The following is a 21,437-nucleotide window of genomic DNA, read 5'->3' as shown; positions in this document are numbered from 1 at the left end:
TTTTTTTTGAAGATTTTATTTATTTGGGAGAGAGAGGGAGAGAGTACAACAGGCAGAGTGGCAGGGAGAGGGAGAAGCAGGCTCCGATATGGGGCTTGATCCTAGGACCCTGGGATCATGACCTGAGCTGAAGGCAGACGCTTAACCAACTGAGCCACCCAGGCACCCCTACAAGGTAAATTCTGAGAATTATTTGGGAGAGAAAAGGAAGATTTTGAAAAACGGGAACCTGGGGGTCTAATTCATAGGTATTTTTTAAAAAAGATTTTATTTATTTATTTGACAGAGATAGAGACAGCCAGCGAGAGAGGGAACACAAGCAGGGGGAGTGGGAAAGGAAGAAGCAGGCTCATAGCGGAGGAGCCTGATGTGGGGATCGATCCCGTAACGCCAGGATCACGCCCTGAGCCGAAGGCAGACGCTTAACCGCTGTGCCACCCAGGCGCCCCAAAGCCATGGGTATTTTAAGGATTCTCTAGACAGACTTAGGAATATTCAGATCATGAAACTCTTATACTAAATGAGAGAATAACAATGCTCTTTGACATGAAGGGAAAAATGAAGCATCATTCCTATATGGTGTTAAAGACACAGAGACATTAAGAGCAGGCAGAGTTGCTCTCTATTCGATTCACTTGAATGTGAGGCCTTGTTTTTAATGTTTAAGCATTACTCTTTGACAGTTGAGAAAACAATCCCCCTGGGAGGAGGAATGCAGCCAAGAGAAAATGGAACAGTCTGAGAAAGAATGGAAATGATTCTATTGCTCCACAAGACAGAGCCAAGTGGGAGGGAAGCCAGGATAAATGATCAGAGGCCGTCTACGAAAGAGCTCGCCTCAGCTTGAGCGCTGGGTGCCGACTGAGTGAAGCAATTACAGCTCTGCCTAGGCTGGCACAGCGGGAGCCCCAGGTTAGTCATCTGCAGGAAACTGGCCTTGGTCTCCATTTTGTAAGAAGTGTCTGAACGATCAAGAAACACAAGCACACGGGATTGCATCTGTGCTCCACTTCTCCTTGGTTGTCATGGGAAATGAGCGTTGCAAGGAACATAAGCAAATTTAGACCCTGGGGAACTAGACAGTAAAGTTCTAATTGCCATTTATGGTGATTAAAAATACAAAATGTGTTGAACTTTGTTTCAGTAACTTAAAGGAAAATGCTGCTGTTTCAAGGAGGGGAAAAGGAGAGAGAAGGTATAACTTAAAAAAAAAAAACCTGAGTTTAATGTGACATAGGAGTCAAAAACCTTTGATGGCATGTATTTTACTGCCTTTAGGTGTCATCAACACAGAAGAGGTGACATGCTGACCGCCACACAGCTGCAGAACTTGGAAATGATCTAGCACAAACATGCTTAGTTGTTTTCTAGCCACTTGAAACCATCTCTGTTCTGTAGAAAAGTAAGCGGGCTCTCCTGACACTCTGCCATTCATTCATTTTCCCTCTTTACTTATTCCTGCATGCTGCCATCGTGTAAATGATTACTGATTCAAGGGAGGCCTTCGTACTTAGAATACTGGATTAAGAAGTATCATTAAGCTGACTAAAGCTCAGAAACCAACACAGTAACAACTTTCTTCCAGTTAAATCCACTGTGGAGCAGTTGGATATACCAGCAGTGATCCTGGGCTGCATTAGGCTGGGAGAATATGGAGTGAATTAACACAGATCCTAGCAGAAGTCCTCGACTGTCTAGGCATGGGGCATCTTTTTTGTCTGCGGTATTGGAGCCACTCTTTCCTGGCTTTCCTGTTTTTGCTGAGAATTATACAAGGACTGAGAAAAATCTAATGTCTTTCCCTCCTTTTATAGGTGAGAAAATGAAGACCTGAAGACATTAATATAACCAGGGAAACTAAACTGTTTGAAACTTCTAGCAAGGTACCCTGGAACATCTGCTTCAGTCAAGCTTATAAAACAAAACCATTGAATTTTAGAGTTAAAAGAGATCTGAGAGTATAAATTAGGAACACCGAAAAACTGGATCCTTGTTAGTCAAGAGGCCTAAAAGCCTACAGACAATAAGAAGGAATGTTTTGCTTTCTAAAATATAAATAAGTTATCGGGGTGATGACAGCAGCATCAGTTCTTAGGTTCTATATTTCTATACAAATGCCAGATTTTTAACTTGTAAAATTAATGGTATTTCATTTTTTCTAAAATAAAAACAACTAGAAATTGATTTTCTCAACTTGGGAAGCTACCGCCCTCTAGGGGGTGGGCTTGGAAATGTGAGAGGCACTTTTGTGTTTTGTTTTTTTAAGATTTTATTTTTGAGAGAGTGAGTGAGCAAGCCCGAGCTGGGGAGAGGAGCAGAGGGAGAAGCAGACTCCCCGCTGAGCAGGGAGCCCGATGCAGGACTCCATCCCAGGACCCTGGGATCACTACCTGAGCCGAAGGTAGACCCTTAACTGACTGAGCCACCCAGGTGCCCGAGAGGTACCTGTCACAATGACTAATGGGACAGGGGGAGCTGTTACTGGCATTTACTATCTGGGGACGAGGGATGCTGGCACACTGAAATGCAGTTTTGAACATAAAGAGCTCCCCTCCCCAAGATGCCTATAGTATTTACTTTGAAACACGATGAAAGCGTTATCTAGGTTTTACAAGTTGCATCCTAAAATGCTAACCATTTAGTCTAAGCTGTCTTAGTGAGATGGGGGCTGGGAGATACCCATTGACTGAGAACATAGTATGTCTATTAATTTTATGGTAAACCTTAGTCTACAGGAAGTTTGTGGATCTGACTGCATAGAGCTAATCCCACTAGCATTTATCTCAACACTGGGATCTGGGACTTGCCAGTTGTTCACTGTACACAGCTACAGTGCAACTTACTCAGCTAGGAATAATAAAAGGTAGACTTCTGATTGATGTAATGTTACACAGTATATACAGGCAGATGTTGATAAAATGGTTAAAAGTGCTCTGATAGTTGCAGAATAGACTTTGGATGCCAGAAAGATATAACCTGAGTCTTTTCTTAAGATTTTCAGATAGGATTACGTAAGATGAATGTCTGCTTGACTCTCCAATGTTCATTCTCCCTTAAGTAATAAAAACCCCAAATGGTCTCCATTTCCCCCAACATCTCTCAGCTTCCTCATGGGTCGGTGTGACCATGTGACTTGACCAATGAACAGTATGAAATGTGTGCAATTTCCAACATTTCCCCCTTCTCTGAAATAGGGAAACTGTGTGTTCTTTACTCACTTTTCTTCTTGCCACTTGCTGGGAAGGGATGATAACCTGAGCAACCACCTTAGACCCAGACACGAAGCCATGGAGAGTTCCACCAGTTGGATACTTGGATGACCATGTGAAGCAGAGGCACCTATTCACTTCTGTCTTACCTCAGCCAATGTACTTGGGAGAAATTCATTTTTTTGCTATTTTTTCATATGCCAACTGTTGTGTTGCTCTCTCAACTAGGCTGCAAATAAGAAATGACATCTGATCTTTTTTTAAGTTTATTTTTTTATAATCTCTATCCCCAATGTGGGGCTCGCATTCATGATCCTGAGATCATGTAGGCTTTTAGGCCTCTTGACTAACAAGGATCCAGTTTTTCGGTGTTCCTAATTTATACTCTCAGATCTCTTTTAACTCTAAAATTCAATGGTTTTGTTTTATAAGCTTGACTGAAGCAGATGTTCCAGGGTACCTTGCTAGAAGTTTCAAACAGTTTAGTTTCCCTGGTTATATTAATGTCTTCAGGTCTTCATTTTCTCACCTTTGCTTCTCTGAGCGAGCCAGGTGCCCCAACAACTGGTCTTAATAAATAAATAGTGCAAGAAGCTTCAATGTAGCTGAACTCCTTTTTAGTTATATTTGGGTCGCAAATACCTACATATACACACCTTAACAAAAAACTAACTTGTATTTACAAATTCAATACATTACAAACTGGCACGGTCCTGGGTGGTTTAAAAAGGGTGGAAGCAAAGAGAACTTTATTATAGATGTATTTAATACAATTCAATGTATGTAGTTATGTCTAGTATAGTTAATATTCAGTGTGAGCAAGATCAACTTTGCCTATTTATCTATTTTTTCTTCTTCTGCAGATTGTACACAAGGGAAGGAGGCTTCTTGGTTTTATAGGCCACACTTCTCTTGAGGCGCTCTCCTTTGATGTTAACGATATGTGGCAGGAGAGGGGGCCGGACTGTCAGAACTGTTCCTTGAGGTGTATAGCCTCGGAGATGCAGTCTGTCCTTAAACTGAGGTGTTACTGCAACCCAACCTATGCAGACATGTGACAGAGAACAAAATGGTGTTAGCAACCCTCTTCTTAAAAACACCAACCCCAAGCTCAAAATGGAGCACCAAAGGAGGCTACTGCTCTCTTTTGCTCTATTTTTTAAGAAAGCATGCAATACATTTGTGAAAAGGTACAAATTTATTTTTACAATAGGTTGCATTTAATGAAAAAACCGGTACATATTTCCTATTATCCTCAGTTCCTATTATCCTCAGCTACTGTTATCCTCAGTTTGTCAGTTAAATGCACATTTCTATAAAAATACACTGTAAGTCTACTTACAGTGAATAAGGCTACTTTATCCACCTTTTAAAAAGTGGCTGGTGTAAAATTACCTGCAGAGGAAAACTTGATGTCAGCCACTGCTTCAGATTCCCCAAGTCCTTCTCTTAATGTAATGTCTTCACCAACAAGAGGAGGAAATCCTGCCATTCGTTCTTCTCCACCCATTGGAACCTGCCATTGAGATAAATATTCTCAGCTACTGAAAACACCAAATCACTTCTAGTTCAAATGAAAAGCATGGGAGCTCTGTGAGGAGGTGAAGCCTATAATCCCAGTGCCAAGAGCGGCATGTGAGCATGTGTCTAGTGGTGACCTCCTGATAGCAGCATCTTGTTTAATTAGTTTACACTACTTTTACAGCCCTCCATAAAGCTTTACAGAGCGATGTTTGGCAATTAAGGTAACATCCTTCAAAATACCTTCGTTCTCATGGGCCTGGCCTCAAAGATTAATCCCCTGTATATGTATAATGGGTACATGTATAATAGGTAAGGTTCAGCTTCTGCTTACAGATGTGTCCATGAACGGCAAGTAACTGGATATTTGTTTATTAACAGATCTCTCTGTTTAACACTAGGGACACAAGATAGATGTTACAGTATGGTCCCTGCACCCAAGGGGGTCAGAAGGTGGAAATAACCTGTAAACAAATTACAAGGTAAGGAATGTGATGGGAAGCATCTGTTATGTACTATGGCTGTGGAGGAAGCAGTAACGAACATGTTTTGGTTGAGGAAAACGTTAATGAAGAAGCAATATCTGAGCAGTATTTTGAGAAATAGGTTGAAGTTACTTACTGGAACGGTATTCTGGGTTAGCATCATGTACAGACACAAAAACAGGAAAAAGGATGATGAGTTCAGGGAACTGTAGCGGAACTGTGGAGGGTATGTTAGTAGCGGAACTGTGGAGGGTATGTTAAGTCTGTGTATGCGTGTGTATCAGTGATGAGACTATCAGTTTAGACCTCTCAGTAATGTGGAATTATCAAGGAATTATAAGCAAGAAAAAGAACAGAGATAGGAATAAAAAAAATAGTGTGACTTGCTTTGTATTTTTAAAAGATCTCTGTAGTGCAGGGTGTCTTAACTTTGGCACTATTGACATGTTAGGCTAAATAATTCTTTGTTGGGGGTTGGGGAGGCTGTCCTGTACATTGTAGAATTTTTAGCAGCATCCCTGGCCATTTACTCAGCATCCACCAAGTTGTGAAAAGCAAAAATGTCTCCAGTCATTGTCAAATGTCCCCTGGGGCAAAAGTCAACCTTGGTTGAGAACCGCTGCGTTAGTTGCTGTGGAGGTATATTTGGGGTGGAGGTGGGAGGAGGGCAATAAAAGCTGGAAGCTAAGAAAATATTTCAGGATCTCAAAAACAGCCTATTGAAATCAGATTACAGCTTGAATTGGGAGGCTGGATTCGGTGATAACTAGGAGGCAAGGTTGACTTTGATTTGGGAGGTAAGAAATCAGGAGGCAAGAATGACTCTCAGAGTAGCCCAAAAAACATGCTTCTGTTACAGTGGGAGAGAAGGCTGGGACTGTTGCTTTGGAAAGTATCAGTGATGTCCACTCTGAAAACTACACAGATGCATGGGGTAGAAAACCACAGAGTTCACTTTTATGAAAGCCATATTATACAAACTAAGGAAGTTTTCTTTCCTGTAAGTCTCCAGCTGTATTTCAACTCATATGTGCCCTAGAAGTGAGCAAATGTAACAGGACAACCAAAGGCTTTTAAGTGTAGAACAGTCAATAGGTCTTATATTACTGATTGCCTTTATATGTTCACCTGCCCTGCAAATCCAACAAGTCTCTGGAATATTCAATTTATGGCAGGGGTTTCATTGGCATTTTAATTTTAGTCTGGCTTTCTTAGGAAATACAGAGAAAAAAAAGCCTTTACTTCTCAAGTTAGGTTTATTTTTAGCCTCTTTGAAGGGCAGGTTTATATTTTGGGTTTTTTGGCTTATACTCAGTTGTATAAGCAATAATTAATACTAAATCACCTCTGCTGGATGTACCTGGTATTTTTGTAGATGTGTTCTACCACCACCACCATCATCATCACAAACACTTACATAGCATTACAACAGTGCCCTGGAACTTAGTCCTCGCCACAACCGTGTGATGTAGGTATGACAGAGTCACAAAGCTTTGTGAAGTGGTGGAACAGCATTTGAATCCAGTCTGGCTCGTGATCGTAAACATTGTATGACAGTCATTGTACATTAACCGCGTGTATGTAATGCCTTATTAAACAGCTAAAAACAGTTCTGACACAGTATTTGGTGAACTTAGGAAGAACAATTTCAGGATATAGTAAGGGCCAGACAGGGACTGAAGAGGATGGGACTGAGGAGGACGAGCGATACTGACTGTCAAAGAAGGAATGAGCAGGACACTGAGTTTTGTTTTTTAAAGATGAGAGAAACTGTAGCATACTTACAGGGGGAAGGAAGGAACTATTAGAGCAGGAGTAAAAAGCTAGGATAATCTGTCAGTGTCTAGGATTAAGAACCTGGGAGAAGAGCTTTTCCACTTGGACTAGGACTTCTCAACCTTGGCCTTACAGCGTTTTGGAGCAGGTAACGCTTTGTTGTGAGGTCTTGTGCACTGCAGGGTGCTCAGCACTACCCTGGCCTCCGTCCACGAGACGCCAAGAACGCCCCCAGTTGTGAGAAAACGTGTAGCTTCTCTTCACTCAGCATTAATCCAATACAACTTTCTGCAATGATGTGACTGGTGGGTAGGTGAAAAGTGGCCAGTGCAGCCGAAGAACTAAATTTTAAACTTTGTTTAAATTGAAATAGCTACTTGTGGCTACGGTATTGGCCAGTATAGTTTAGAGAAAATACAAGGCTGTAGCCATTTAGGATCAGTCCAAACAACATCCCTTTTCTTATAGAGCCCACTTTACTTAAGCCAAAATCCTCAAGCAAAACAGGTGAGGAGAGAGCTAGCTGATCATTTAACAAAAATGGTATGTCCAGCAAAGGTTTTCTTAGCAGGGCTGTGGGACTGTCATAGTGTAGGTTAACCTAACTGTGCAATCTTCAAAGTGTGTTGCCTTACCTTGAGTAATGTACGACCTGCATGCTTCTGATACACAGTATCTGCCCTGTCCAAGGAAGTAATATGCACGGGGAGGAGGTTGGAAGCCACAACTGTAAACCAAGCCGACTGATTTCCCTTAAGAAAGGAAGAAAATAAGTTATTTAACAATGAAAACCTTGCAAAACCAGCATATTACAAATTACAATCAATTACCCCCCAAAAAATCGAGCTCCCTTTATAAGTAAATGGAGGTATAAATAAATATAATTAAAGAAAATACTATAAGGAGGGGTGCCTGGGTGGTTCAGTTGATTAAAACTAGCTGACTCTTGATCTCAGCTCAGGTCTTGATCTCAGGGTTGTGAGTTCAAGCCCCGTGTTGAGCTCCATGCTGGGTGTGAAGCCTACTTAAAAAAAAAAAAAAATGTATATATACGGAAATATAAGTAAAAGGAAATGCTTTAACTGTGCCAGTGGAAAGTTAGGTTTAACATTCTGTGGGTTTTAATGAAACATAAGAGCTTTAAGTGTGTAAGGCCAAACTGCCAACAAATTATGAAAAAACAAAAAGCCCAAGAAATACGCTATAGCAATGGCCAGCAAGTTACATTTACTGTTGCTGGATACATCCATGTTTCATTTCCTTTTTCTTCTCACTTTGGGAAAACAGGGAGCAATTCTATTAATACTCTAAAATCCCCAGAATGATGCTATGTAAATGAATTATCAAACAAAAAAGCACATACTTAATGAATACATATCTTGGGATATAAAGAAGTGTGGGAGGGGTGCTTGGCTAAGCAGTGGAGCATGTGACTCTCGATCAGGAGTTGTGAGTTCAAGCTCCACGTCGGGTGTAGAGATTACTTAAAAACTTAAAACAAAAAAGTGTGTATTTAATGCACACTAACCCTGTACCTAAAGGTTGGACTTATTTCTTTTTAACCTGTGATTTCCATGTGAAACAATGCCACAGGATAGGAACATATCTTTTCCTCATGCCAAGTTGTATGGGGCATTCAATAGCCTCATGAAGATCTAGCTTTTGAGACCTACTACTTGTTTTTCCTCCCCATTTCTTTTTCCCAAGTTTTTATTATGGACATTTCAAACAAACAAAAAAGTATCAACTTCCAACCGTCATGAGCTAGTTGTCAAGAGTCTGCCAATCTTGTTCACTATATCTGCATCCTTAAAAGTAATCCTAAGTCATTTTTTAACAGTACAGACTTTCCTTACCTGCAGAAAATCTATGCGGCCTATGGCTCCCAAAAACAGAACCATTCCTGGTTTAAGCACAAAAGTTCTTGGAACAATGGAATGTGTTGGCAAAACAATATTTACTTCTTTTTCTGTTAGAAGGTTTAAAATCTGTAAAGCAGAGGGCAGATTTTTTAGAGAATTACTTTTATTGATGATATGATATATTGTGATTTACCTCTATGGTAAAAGGTGATAAGAAGTTTTTTTCCAGAATTCACAATAAACCAAAGTATGTCAGAATTTGCACATAAAATTGCTACATTCTTTCTGTCTAAATCAATTTATGGATGGCTCTACTCTTGTTTCACAACTTAATACTGAAAAATGGCAAAACACCTTATATGAGAGTATGAGACTTTGTATGTCAGCAGTATCCCTCAAATGTCAAAATCAGTGTGAACTGAAAACATTGATGTGTCAATCCCAAAACAGCACATATGTTCTCTCCATCAAGCTTTCTAGGGACCAGTAGTTCTCAGCTAAAGGTAAGGCAATATGCCACCTTCTATCCCAGTGGCAAGTATGAATACATTAAATGCAAAATGGTCACCTCATTCTAGGAGCAGTTAGAGAGCTTTGAAGAACTCTTTATTGAAGTTTGGTCTTTAGTTTTCTTATTACCCCCAAATGCTCAGCAAAAAACGAGAAAGTTATGAATCCTCTGGCTTCTAAGGATGAAGAGTTCCCAAAGAGACTAGAGAAAACAGAAAAGGAAGGCCAAGAAGCACAAGATTCTGGTAGGATTTAAGCAATCTAAATCTAATTTGAAAAGGGAAATATTATGGGGGCATCTGGCTGGCTCAGTTGGTAGAGCATGTGACTCTTGATCTCAGGGTTCTGAGTGCGAGCTCCACACTGGGTGTAGAGATTACTTAAAAAAATTTTTTTTTAAAAAGAGAAATATTAGAGAAGGCAAAAAAGTCGATAAAAACTTTTGTGAACTTAATTCTTAAGGAGCCACCTAGGCGTCCTCTAGTGTCATATTTTAAGGACAAAAACACATTAGAAAATATTCTGAAAAGAGGCCTGAGTTGATGAAAAGCCTATCTCTCAGACAGAACAGCTGCAAGAAACAGAGAAATCATCTGGATTATGTCAGCACAGTAAATGTTCAATGTTTGTTGGATGAACTAATGAAAGAGTAGAGTAGAGTGAGGAAGAGATAGGAAATTACACTTTAAAGTAGTTCAAAGTCTAGCAAGGGAAACAGGCATTATGTTCATTCCACACAGGACCATTTGGAGGAACAATGGGTACAAGTTACAGGGAGACTGTTCAGCTCCACACAAAGAGCAGGTCAAAGGCCAAATTGGTTACCATGGGAAACGAGGGGACACTGCTTCAGCTGATGGTGAGTCACTTCTTATTTCAGTTCAAGCCGGATGCATATGTTTAGAGGGAATTCAAGCATAGAATAGGTGGCTGGACTGCAGCAACAGTTATGTTTTCTTCCAATCTCAAAATCTGAATGTCTCCCTAACGAAGGTAATAGCCACAAGAACACAAAGGGGTTGTGAGCAGTGAAGCCTACCAAATGGAATACAGATCTTGATGGCATGTAGATCACCCTGAACTGCTTCTATGAATGAGTCAGAACTTCGTCTAAAGTGAAAGGACACGCCTTTCCTGTGTTTTGCCAATGAAGATGGCACTCGTGCAATCGAAAGTTAATATTTCCAAAAGACATCAAATACATACACAATTTTCTTTTGTAATTCCAGGGGTGTCATGAAACCAGTGGGCATCTTTCACATCTTGCGGGGTCAGTTCTACTCGTTTGGAGGATTTATCTGCAACCATAACAGGTTCATTTTCCATGTCAAAGGCAAGTGAATCAGCATCAAACTCAAAGGCAGCTTCATCTTTCCGTTCTTCTGAATACAAGAATGTTCTTTTAACTCTTCCTAGAACAAGTTATATTTAAGCTATTAGTCACTCCTTTGAAGCTTTTGACTCCAGACAGATAATTCTTTTTTTTTTTTTTAAGATTTTATTTATTTGACAGAGAGAGACAGCCAGTGTGAGAGGGAACACAAGCAGGGGGAGTGGGAGAAGAAGAAGCAGGCTCCTAGCAGAGCGGCCTGATGTGGGGCCCGATCCCAGAACGCTGGGATCACGCCCTGAGTCGAAGGCAGACACTTAACGACTGCGCCACCCAGGCGTCCCTAGACAGATAATTCTTATTCTCCTCACTTGCCTCAAAAACAAGTTACTGAGACTAACTATGGTGTACGGAAGCAAGACTACAATGATACCTTTGCCCTTCTGTCAAAGGCAGTGGAAAGACTCTTGCAATGGTCAAATATGTTGCTAGTTGTGTACACTGGGTAGGGGGCTGGGTGGTTGAGGGGAAAGTGCTGGAAATCAAACTGTTTTCAGTGCAGGTAGGTTGAAAAAAAGAAACCAAGGAAAAAGGGACAATCAAATTTAAAGCTGCGGCATGGAGTCAACAAGTTGTACTTGTCTGCAAGGAGAGGGTGCTGTTGCTCAGTGAAAATGCTTCCACTGCTGACAATGGCTAGATGGGCAGTTGCTGCAGGCTTCCCCTCCTGGATTTCTCCAAGTATCTACTGTTTCAGTTTTCTTAGCACAATGAACTCTGGTTTTCCAAACAGCAGCCTTGCCTCTCAAGGGCCTCTTTGTTCCAGAACAAGGAGAGTAGACTCTCCCCACAAAAAACTGGCTAGCCCTAGACAGCTGTATTTCAGGTTGTTCAACAAAAAATTTTAGCATAACCCCAACAAGAGTTTTCCTATAGAAGATGCTTACCTACTACATAACCGTGCTTTTTCAAGAGATTAAGTTGATTTTGTTCTTGCTGACTAAGATCTTCTTCAGCTTCAGCTGCAGTTTTTTTAAGCCTTTTTTGTCTTGCAAACATCCTGTAAGGTGTTGGGTTGCAAATAGGAAACTTCAGAAGGTTTAATGTAGTACCTGAAATACCAAAGAATAAATATGTTTTTATAAACATTGTACAAGAAGAGGGAATAAGGGGAGGAAAACTAACGTTTTTGAGGAGCTACATTGACTTGGATACTACGATTTACTTCATTTAACCTTCATGACAACCCTCTACAAGATCATTCTTATTTTATAGATGAAGAAATAGGCTTAGAGATTGGCCCAAAGGCTCAACCTGGATTTGAATCCCAAATCTGCAGACTTGCTTTCTTTCCATTTTCACTGCACTACCATCCAGTATAAAAGCACTTCTGTCTATAATGTAACCAAAGTTCTGGCAGAGAAGAACAGCTTATCAAAGTTAAACACTGGTTTCAAAGGAACAAATGAGGCAGTTTTGCCAACTGTTAAATACCAACAGGGTCACAGAAGGACCCATTTTGCAATTAGAGAAGTTTCTTAAAACCAAAAAGTTGAGAGAAGCTTGCGTGGCTCAATCGGTTAAGCATCTGCCTTCAGCTCTGGTCATGATCCCACGCTCCTGGGATAGAGTCTCTAATTGGGCTCCTTCCTCAGCGGAGAGCCTGCTTCTCCCTCTGCCTGCCACTCCCCCTCCTTGTGCTCTCTCTGATAAATAAATAAATAAATAAATAAATAAATAAATAAATAAATAAATAAAATCTTGAAAAAAAAAAAAAAAACCCAGACCCCACAAAGTTGACATTTTTCTCTCAAAGCCACAAATTATATAGCATTAGTGAATTATTCAAGTGTTAAATGTTTATAGTATACTGATCTTATAAATAAACTTAAGATATGAATAGTAAGACTGAGGGGGTGGAAGTTTAGAAAGTAAAAGATGGAAAAAAAGAAAGTAAAAAGGACTTTGCAAAGAAACATACAAATAAGTAAAGCTACCAAAGAAATCTCCAAGAGAAATTCTTGCTTTGTTTCCTGGTTCATCTACAGTGCCTAAAAAAGTGACTGGAACATAGAAGTGCTCCATAAATATTCCCATGAGAAAATGACTCTAACATATACTAAATTTCTAACCACTAGGCTGACACAAAAGGGAGGTGTGGCCAAAGTAGGGAGAGAATTTTTTAATGGAAGGCTCCAGACAGCCCCCGGTGGACATTAAGGAGGGATATACTAGATGCCTGGGCTGCGACCAGACTTTCAGGGTCTCAGAAAAGGAAGGGGGCGGGCCACCTAAGGCTCACCAGGCCAAGGGGAGATGGTAGCTCTGTCGATAGCCTCAGCGCCCTTGGCGATGCAGTAATCGGATTCTAGGAGCGTGTTGAAGAGAGTGGACTTGCCAGCGTTGGTGGCGCCAACCAGGTACACATCGCCGCGGTAACGCCAAGAGCGCTGAAGCGCTGTGATCAATTCTTCCACGCCATAGCCAGTCTTGGCGCTTATGAGACGCACATCCCTGAGCACCGTGCGGGCCCTGGCGGGAGGATTCGAATTCTCCCTTCCGTCTTGCTGTGGTCCTTGGTGGCCACAGGGTCCCAGGAGCCCTACGCGGGCACAGTCGTCCCTCAGTCGCTCCCGGAGCCGCTGCAGGTAGCCGGGCGCGTCCTGGGGCAGCAGGTCCACCTTGTTCCCCAGCACGATCAGCTGCCTGGGGCCCACCAGCGCGGGCAAGTCAGGCAGCAGGGCGTCGGGTAGATCGAGCAGGTCCACCATGAAGAGCACCAGGGCGGGCCCCGGTCGTCGCAGCGCGGCGCTCACCAGCTCCAGATACTGCTCGCGGCTCATCTGCATGCTTAGGGCGCGCCGGTAGTGCACCAGCAGCCAGCAGCGCTGGCACACAGTTCGCGCCAGCCCGCCGTCGGTCTGCGCCGCTGCCCTGCGGAACTTCTCGCTGGGCAGGTAGCCGGGCACGCAGGGGTCCTGGCAGTGCAGCTCCGCTCCACAGCCCGAGCAGTTCAGGCCGCTGGGCGGCACCATCGGGTCCGGGTGTCCCACGAGCGGGTGTACCCGACTCCTGGCCCGTACCTTCTGCTGCTGCCGTTCTTCCCGCTGCTGCTGCTTTTGTCGCTCCTCCTCCTCCTGCCGCTGCTGCAGCTCTCGCAGCTGCTCTTCGAGGATCGGTGCAGGCTCGGGCTCCGAGACGTACTCGGGGAACAGAAAATGCTCCTCCATGTCAGTACTCCCTTCGTAACCCCCAGTCGCTGTTGAGCCACGGGAAAGCCTATGTCCCAGGCTCGATGGGTGCTGGAAGGAGGAGGCGGCCGCATATCTCTCGAGAAGCAGCTCCTTAGGTACATGGCACGCTACGGTGGGAGGTGATCCCCGTAGGAAGGGCCACAGCAGCTGGCGTGTGAAGCGTGTAAGCAGCATGGGGAACGCGACCCCGGGTGAGGGGGCGGGGCCACGTGCGCGCAGGCGCACTGGGGTCCGAGATGCCCGTTAAAACCGAGATTTAAAGCCCGTGACTACTGGTGGGCTGTCATTTGTCAGGAAGCGCAATTCGACTTCTTTCGCGTCTAATCCTGTGAGTTCTCGCGATGAAAGCTCTGAGGCCGGAGAGCGCGTTCAAAGCTACGTCAAAAGCAGCGGCGACCTAGGCTGGGCTGGGTGGAGGCTCTTGAGGGTTTGTGTACTTTCAGGCTTCTTCAACGCGCCACCGCTGACACAACCTGCTTTTAGTGAATTACATTTTTAAATGTAATTTAAATGATCTTTAGAAGTGCCAAAAAAAACCCCCATCAAATGCCGCATACTCACGGCCTCAATTAAAATCTTTTATTAATAAATCTTTGGTTTTTTTTCAGGTGTCGTTATTTGTGCATCATTATTGAAAAACAGAATTTAATTGGTGGGATCCGACACTCGCTGTAGGAACCACCCTCGGAATCAACCGCTGGAGGCGGCGGTTTACGGTTTGCGCGTGCGCAATTCTAACCCTGGCCAAACCGTAGCCGGCCACTTGCGCAGGCGCAGATTTTACGTTGTCGTCTTTGTGGGTGGCCTTTGGCCTGAGAAGCAGAGCATTCTGGGAACGCCGGAGACGGAAATTCCTGCTCCTCGCGCTGCGGGTGCTTTTGGTTCCTGCGCTGTTTTCTTTGATTCCGAGAGTTAGGAAGTTGGGAACCGTTTGCCAATATGTACGACGCGGACGAGGGTAGGTTACTCCTCAGAACACTCCGCGGCACCTATCTAAAGAGGGAAAAGTGGGGAGCTGAACCAGTTGAGGATCTGCGGCCTCCCCCTTACTCGCAGCTCGTGTTCCCAGTCGTGCCCCCAACATTCCCCAGGCCGGGAACGAAGCTGGGATTGTGAGAGATGGAGTGTGCAGGGAACCGTAGCATTAATGCTCCTGGTCAGGTGATTCTTGTTCTCTCCCCTTTCTACTGCTGGCTAAGTCTGATACCGCCTTCCCGGATTGAAATGGCGTGCGGAGCAGTAAGACAATTTCCGTTTTCACTTTGAAGCAAAGGGCTCCTTTCTTGATTCCCCCCAAGGCCATAGTGAATTTATTGACTGGTTGAAATGTTGAGTGTCAGCCTGTGCCAAGCATTGTGCTAGGCTTTGGAAATACAACCGGGTCAAAGAATACGGTGTCTAGGTCGGGGCGTTCCTTCATGCTGTCATATGTCTAAGTAAAATGTCTTAAAAGATGACCTTTAGGGGCGCCTGTGTGGCTCAAGTCAGTTAAGCCTCTGTCTTCGGCTCAGGTCATGATCCCAGAGTTCTGGGATCCAGTCCCACATTAGGCTCCCTGCTCAGCTGGGAGTCTGCTTCTCCCTCTCCCTCTGCTCCTTCTCTCTCTCTCTCCCTCCCTCTCGCGCGCTTTCTCTCTCGTTTGTTCTCTCAGATAAATAAATCTTAAAAAAAAAAGGCGACCTTTAAATTTTGTCTTCCCACAGAGGCAGAGTTTTCAGGGTTATGTATCCTATTGAATAGGGCCAATATGTTTTTATTATTTCCTTTCACAGTAGAATTCAGTCTTGTCTAGTGTATTTTCATTATGTATTTTTAATGCTCACTCGTCCATTCTCCACAGCTGCTATTTCAAACCACTTTTTTCTGACTCCCAGTCTTGTGGCCACCTCCCACGTTTCTCCTTATTCCCAGGCCACTTGATGGAGAAGCAGCAGCAAAAGTGTAAACTTCTGTTTAAACTTCTCTGTCTCATATTTTGAGTCTGGAAATTTGTTAGCATCATTAGATTTTTTAACTCCTAGCCCAGAAAAGAAGTTAAAGTTTTTTCAGCTTAACTTTTTGAATGGGTAGAATATTCTCATGGCTCACAAGGTAGAAAATATAAAAATGTTAAAGCGTAAGGTTTTATTCTTGTCCACCATCTGTGTAGAGTGAGCCCCCTCCACAGAAGGTAGCCTCTGTTCTTAGGTTCTCTCTCCGGAGCGCTTTATGCATATTCAAGCAAATATAAATGTTTTGCACCTTTCTGCAGAAAAAAGGTCACGCAATTTTCTGCACTTTTATTTTTTGATGTATATTTATATTTAGGAGATTTTCATGAGCACCTCATTTTTTTTCACACCTACCTAATTTGTATGGATGTACCTTAAGTAGTGTTTTATCGATAGGTATTTGGGCTATATCCGGTATTTTTCTGGTTCATGTAGTGCTGTTATGAATTATCTTGTACATGTCATTTTGTCCAATGCAAGTGTGTCTGTAGGAGAAATCCCTAGATACAGAATTGTCAGCTCAAATGATACACATGTTTAACATTTTGCAGATGGTGCCGAGTGACCTTTATAGTGATTTGTACTAGTTTATATTCTTTTTTTTTTTTTAAGATTTTATTTATTTATTAGAGCACTGGTGGGGAGGAGGGCGGGAAGCAGGCTCCCTGTGAGCAGGAAGCCTGACATGGGGCTTGATCCCAGGACCCCACATCATGACCTGAGCTGAAAGGCAGACACTCAACTGACTAAGCCACCCAGGCACCCCAACACATTCTCATTAGCAATGTATAATAATCGTGTGGAAAGAGTTAAAATTACTTCACTTAACAAGTCTGCTCCAGCATTGAGCCTACATTCCATTCCTGCCTGTGTCTTTTAATATCTTTTTTTTTTTTAAAGCTTTTATTTATTTACTTGAGAGACAGAAAGCGACAGAGAGCATGAGTGGGGAGGAGAGGGAGAAGCAGGCTCCCCATGGACAGGGATCTGGACTTGGGGGTTGATCCCAGGACTCTGGGATCATGACCTGAGTTGAATGTAGATGTTTAACCAACTGAACCACCGAGGCGCTCCTCTTTTTTCTTTTCTTTTTTGAAGATTTTATTTATTTATTTGAGAGAGCACAAGCCTGAGTTGGGGGGGGGAGGGGGTGAAGCAGACTCCCCCCTGAGCAGGGAGCCAGACAGGCAACTCAATCCCCGGACCCTAAGATCATGACCTGAGCTGAAGGCAGACACTTAACTGACTGAGCCACCCAGGTACCCCGTTTAGATAGCTTTATTAGATATGCCCTCATCAGTTTTAGACACTCCTTTTCACTTGGCTTCTTTTTTATGTGAAATATTAGATCTCTTATCCTCAGAAAAACAAGTTAAACTCTTTGTTGTTGTTAAACTCTTTGTTTACTTTTTCTTCCGATATTTAGCCTTTCTCCTTTCATTCACAGCCAAGCTTCTTAAAAAAAAAAAAGGCTCTTTGTTTTTTCCAATTCCTATTTTCCAGTCTCTCCTCAACCTATTATAATCTAATTGTGCTCTAGCCACTACATTAAAACAGCTCTTAATAAGAATGTCAATGACTTCTCAATTGATAAATCAGAGGGACATTTTTCAAACCTTATCCACAGCCTGTGGTCTTCAACAGTGTTGATGACTTCCTCTTGGAAATCACTCCTTCCTTCTGCCACATAACTCTCATGTAATTCTTGTTACCTGTCTGAGATTCCTTCTCATTCTCTTCTATTCATATTATTTCTGGAGGATTCCATCTCTTCTCCATGGCTTCAGGTACCATTTATATGTGGATGACTTCGAATTTATATTTCCAGTCCAGATGTCTTAACATATCTAACTGCCGCTGGACAACTTCACTTGGATGTGCTCTAAGCTACGCAAACTTGTCACTGCCCAGACTGAGCTATTTTCCTTTACTCATCTGCCTTTCTAATCTGCTTTGTCCTGTGTTCTCCATCTCAGTAATATCCCCCTCTTGTGGTGTTGAAGACAGAAGCCTGGGCATCATTCTTGATTCCTCTATTCTGCCTCCATTATCTAATGAGCCACCGAATCCTGAGGGTTCTCTCTCCTAAATATGTCAAATCTGGTCAGTTGTCTGTCCCCTCTGCCACAATTTCTAGTTCAGGCCACCACTATCCCTTATCTAGATTTCTTCTTCAGATTCTCGGCTGGTTATGTGCTCCAGGTTTCTTGCTTGTCCATTCACTGTCCATACTGTGGCCATAATGATCTTTCAGAAATGAAAACCTGATCAAGCCACACCCTTGTTAAAATCTTAGAGTGGTTCCTTAAAGCTCTATTGGTAAAGACCAGTCTCTTTTATAGCTCCAGCTTCACTCTCCTTGCTTCAGCTACATTAGCCTTCTTTCATTCCTTGAATAGCTTTCATTTTGGAGTCTTTTGTGCAGATTGTTTTTTCTTTTTGAAAGACTACTTTCTCTGCCTCTCCCATCCTCACCCTTTCCTTTTGTCTGGTTTACTCCTGTTTATTCATAGATGAGGTCTCGACTCAGCTCAGCTTTTGGAAAGTCTACCCTAACCTCCTCAGGTCTTGGTTAGGACTGTCCGTTCACTTTGTTCTTCATCTTAATTGACTTCATCTTCTTTGTATCCCTCCAGTAGGTGATAATCTCCCTGAGGATACAGCCCTCTTTTATCTTGTTGAAAGTTGTGTCTCCAATGCCTGGGATATAGTAAATACATTCAACAAGTATTTGATGAATGGGAATGGATGAATGAGTAAATGAGTCTCCTTTGTGGATTCATTTTTTTTCACATGACTCTAATAGAGGTATTCCTTAATATCCTGCCTTCGGTCTTCCTTCTCTATGGAAGCTCTCCGTATTCTACCAATCACTTGTTAATGATTCTCAGCTGCTTGTGATTTAGACCCCTTATTTGAGCTTTATATTTATATCAGCTGTTTACTGCAAGTATTTAAAGATATAAATGATTCATAAATGTACCTAAAGCTAACCTCGTCATTTCTCTCCTTTTCCCACCTTCTTGCTTCTCTATGTGGCTGTGATATTAACCTGTAATCTATCATCAAAGCTAGATTTCTCTGAGCTCTTTTAGATACCTTTGTCTTTCTTACCCTCCCTCCAATGTGTAGGGTTGAGTAATTCCAATCTCCAAGAAGCATTTATTAAATAATTTGTTTTGAACATGTATTAAATTTTGAATTGAAAGCTCTTAAGCTTTACAGGCTATATAAGTTAGAATATAAAAACAAAAATACAACACACTTTTTTTTTTTTTTTAAAGATTTTATTTATTTATTGACAGAGAGAGAGACAGGCAGCGAGAGAGGGAACACAAGCAGGGGGAGTGGGAGAGGAAGAAGCAGGCTCCCAGCAGAGGAGCCTGATGTGGGGCTCGATCCCAGAACACCAGGATCACGCCCTGAGCCGAAGGCAGACGCTTAACCGCTGTGCCACCCAGGCGCCCCAACAACACACTTTTCTTTTACATAAGATGATGAGACTAATAGCAGAGGTCCAGTGCATTCTGATTTTTCAAATCTCCTACGGTTCAAGTTACTATTGCTATATAACTACCCTAAAATTTGGCTGCTTAAAAATTAATGTGTTCATGGATTTGGTGGGTCAGGAATTCTCATAGAGTATGGTAGGAATGACTTGTTTGCTCCGTGATGTCAGTGGTTCAGTGCAAAGACTCAAAGGTTAGGTGTTGACGACTGGGGCCTCTATGATCTAGAGTGTTTATTACTCACATGTCTGGCACCTCGCCTAGCAGGACTCAAGGACCAGGATTGATGGGAGCATCTATAAGTGTCCTCTCCGTATGGTTTGGGCTTCCTTGTATTATACAAGCCTTAGAGTAGTAGGGCTTAACTAATGGCCACTCAGAGCTCCAGAAGCATGTGTTTCAGTAAACAAGGTGGAATTGCATTGCCTTTTCTTAACTAGCTTTTTAAGTCATGTAGTGTGGCTTCAGCTGTTTCCTTTTAGTTATGGCAGTGTCAAAAACCCACCCAGATTTAAGGGGAGGAAACATAGATCCCAATATCTTGATGGTAGGCCTATCAAGATGACATCATAAAAGAGCATGTGAAATGGAAGATATAGTTTTGGCCATCTTTGGAAAATACAGTCTGTCATACCTTTACCTGTATGAAATGTTGCTGTAATAAACCACTGTTCATTAAGGTATTGCCCAGTTATTGGAACCCTGCTCTGGCTTTACTCCCTTATCCTAATCTTTCACTCTAGTCTCTGAGGAGCTTATTGATCAGAGGACTACATGCTTGCTCCTAGTTATCATGGTTAGTTAGTAATGAGAATTACATGGACTTTCTGGAGAAGGTGGAATATTAACAAATTCACACAACTTACACTGAACCTTTGTAATGTATACTGGGAGAATACCTATGTGACCTAGACCTTTCTTTTTTTCTTTCTTTTTTTTTAAAGATTTTATTTATTTATTTGACAGAGATAGAGACAGCCAGTGAGAGAGGGAACACAAGCAGGGGGAGTGGGAGAGGAAGAAGCAGGCTCACAACGGAGGAGCCTGATGTGGGGCTCGATCCCATAACGCCGGGATCACGCCCTGAGCCGAAGGCAGACGCTTAACCGCTGTGCCACCCAGGCGCCCCTGACCTAGACCTTTCTATAAATGGATGTGTACCTATGTATATTAGTAATAATTCAATTGAAAGTTCAGAGAAGTGGGGTAAAAGGATTGCTCTTTATTTAACAGAGAGTAAATATGTTTCTGCTGCTTCAAATCATAGGAGTGAGATGTTAACTGCTAGCATTTTATTGCACACGGGTACAATCTTTTTGGTTTTTGCAGATATGCAATATGATGAAGATGATGATGAAATCACCCCAGACTTGTGGCAAGAAGCATGCTGGATTGTAATCAGGTAACTTTTGAGACCAAACTTCATAAGCCTTAAAAGGCATAATAACCTTTAAAGGGATTTCCTGCTTATTCTGTTCTTGAAAATTAGATGTTTATATGAATATGCTACATGAGAGCTGGTTTCTCTATTTACTTATATATTTAACTTGAACTTTTAAAGTCTTTCAGACTTAAGTAAAGTTACACAAAGAATTCACAAGTATATTTCACTCAGTTACCCTAGATATTAACCTTACATATTTTCTTTGCCTTTTTTTCCCTTTCTCTGCATTTTTTTTTCCTGAGACATTTGAGAGTAAGTTGCAGACCTAAGAATATTTTTTACATAATCATAAGTCATCAAAATCAGGAAATTGATATTAATACAATAATTTACAGATCTTACCCAAATTTTGACAGTTGTCCCACTAATGTTCATAGCAAAATACATTTTTTTCTGTTCCTGGATCCAGCCTGGGATTACATATTGCATTTAGTTTTCATGACTTATTTTTTTGCCTCCTATAATTTAGAACAGTCCCCCAGTCTTCCTCTTTTTTTTTTTTTTTTTGACCTTGGCATTTTTGAAGAATACAGGCCAGTTGCTTTT

General features: G+C 42.2%; 2 protein-coding genes across 2 annotated transcripts in view; one reads left to right on the top strand and one right to left on the bottom strand.

Moving 5' to 3' along the window:
- Positions 1-3,804: 3,804 nt before the first annotated feature.
- On the bottom strand, positions 3,805-14,328 carry NOA1 (nitric oxide associated 1). The gene is made up of 7 exons (XM_002918118.4): positions 12,996-14,328; positions 11,641-11,805; positions 10,570-10,775; positions 8,848-8,979; positions 7,627-7,743; positions 4,605-4,725; positions 3,805-4,251 (listed from the first exon to the last, which is right to left on the bottom strand). Exons 1-7 carry the CDS (start codon positions 14,119-14,121, stop codon positions 4,052-4,054), a joined length of 2,067 nt encoding a protein of 688 aa, XP_002918164.1. The 5' UTR covers positions 14,122-14,328; the 3' UTR covers positions 3,805-4,051.
- Positions 14,329-14,614: 286 nt separating this feature from the next.
- Positions 14,615-21,437, top strand: part of POLR2B (RNA polymerase II subunit B) — a 50,272-nt gene continuing 43,449 nt past the window's right edge. The window contains exons 1-2 of the mRNA XM_011223494.3: positions 14,615-14,905; positions 20,777-20,849. Coding sequence (XP_011221796.1) covers positions 14,887-14,905; positions 20,777-20,849 — 92 coding nt within the window. The 5' untranslated portion in view covers positions 14,615-14,886. The remainder of the gene's footprint in view (positions 14,906-20,776; positions 20,850-21,437) is intronic.

Source organism: Ailuropoda melanoleuca, chromosome 11, assembly GCF_002007445.2.
Source record: "Ailuropoda melanoleuca isolate Jingjing chromosome 11, ASM200744v2, whole genome shotgun sequence".
In the NCBI taxonomy this organism is placed as follows: Eukaryota; Metazoa; Chordata; class Mammalia; order Carnivora; family Ursidae; genus Ailuropoda; species Ailuropoda melanoleuca.
This window is presented reverse-complemented; position numbering and strand designations above follow the sequence as displayed.

Excerpts from the sequence above, each read along its gene's own strand:
- NOA1 (XM_002918118.4), bottom strand. The coding sequence starts at position 14,121 with ATGCTGCTTACACGCTTCACACGCCAGCTGCTGTGGCCCTTCCTACGG. Across the intron at positions 10,776-11,640 it reads AAAGCACGGTTATGTAGTAG|GAAGAGTTAAAAGAACATTC; the intron begins GTAAGCATCTTC and ends AACTTGTTCTAG. Across the intron at positions 4,726-7,626 it reads CAGGTCGTACATTACTCAAG|GTTCCAATGGGTGGAGAAGA; the intron begins GTAAGGCAACAC and ends TCTCAATGGCAG.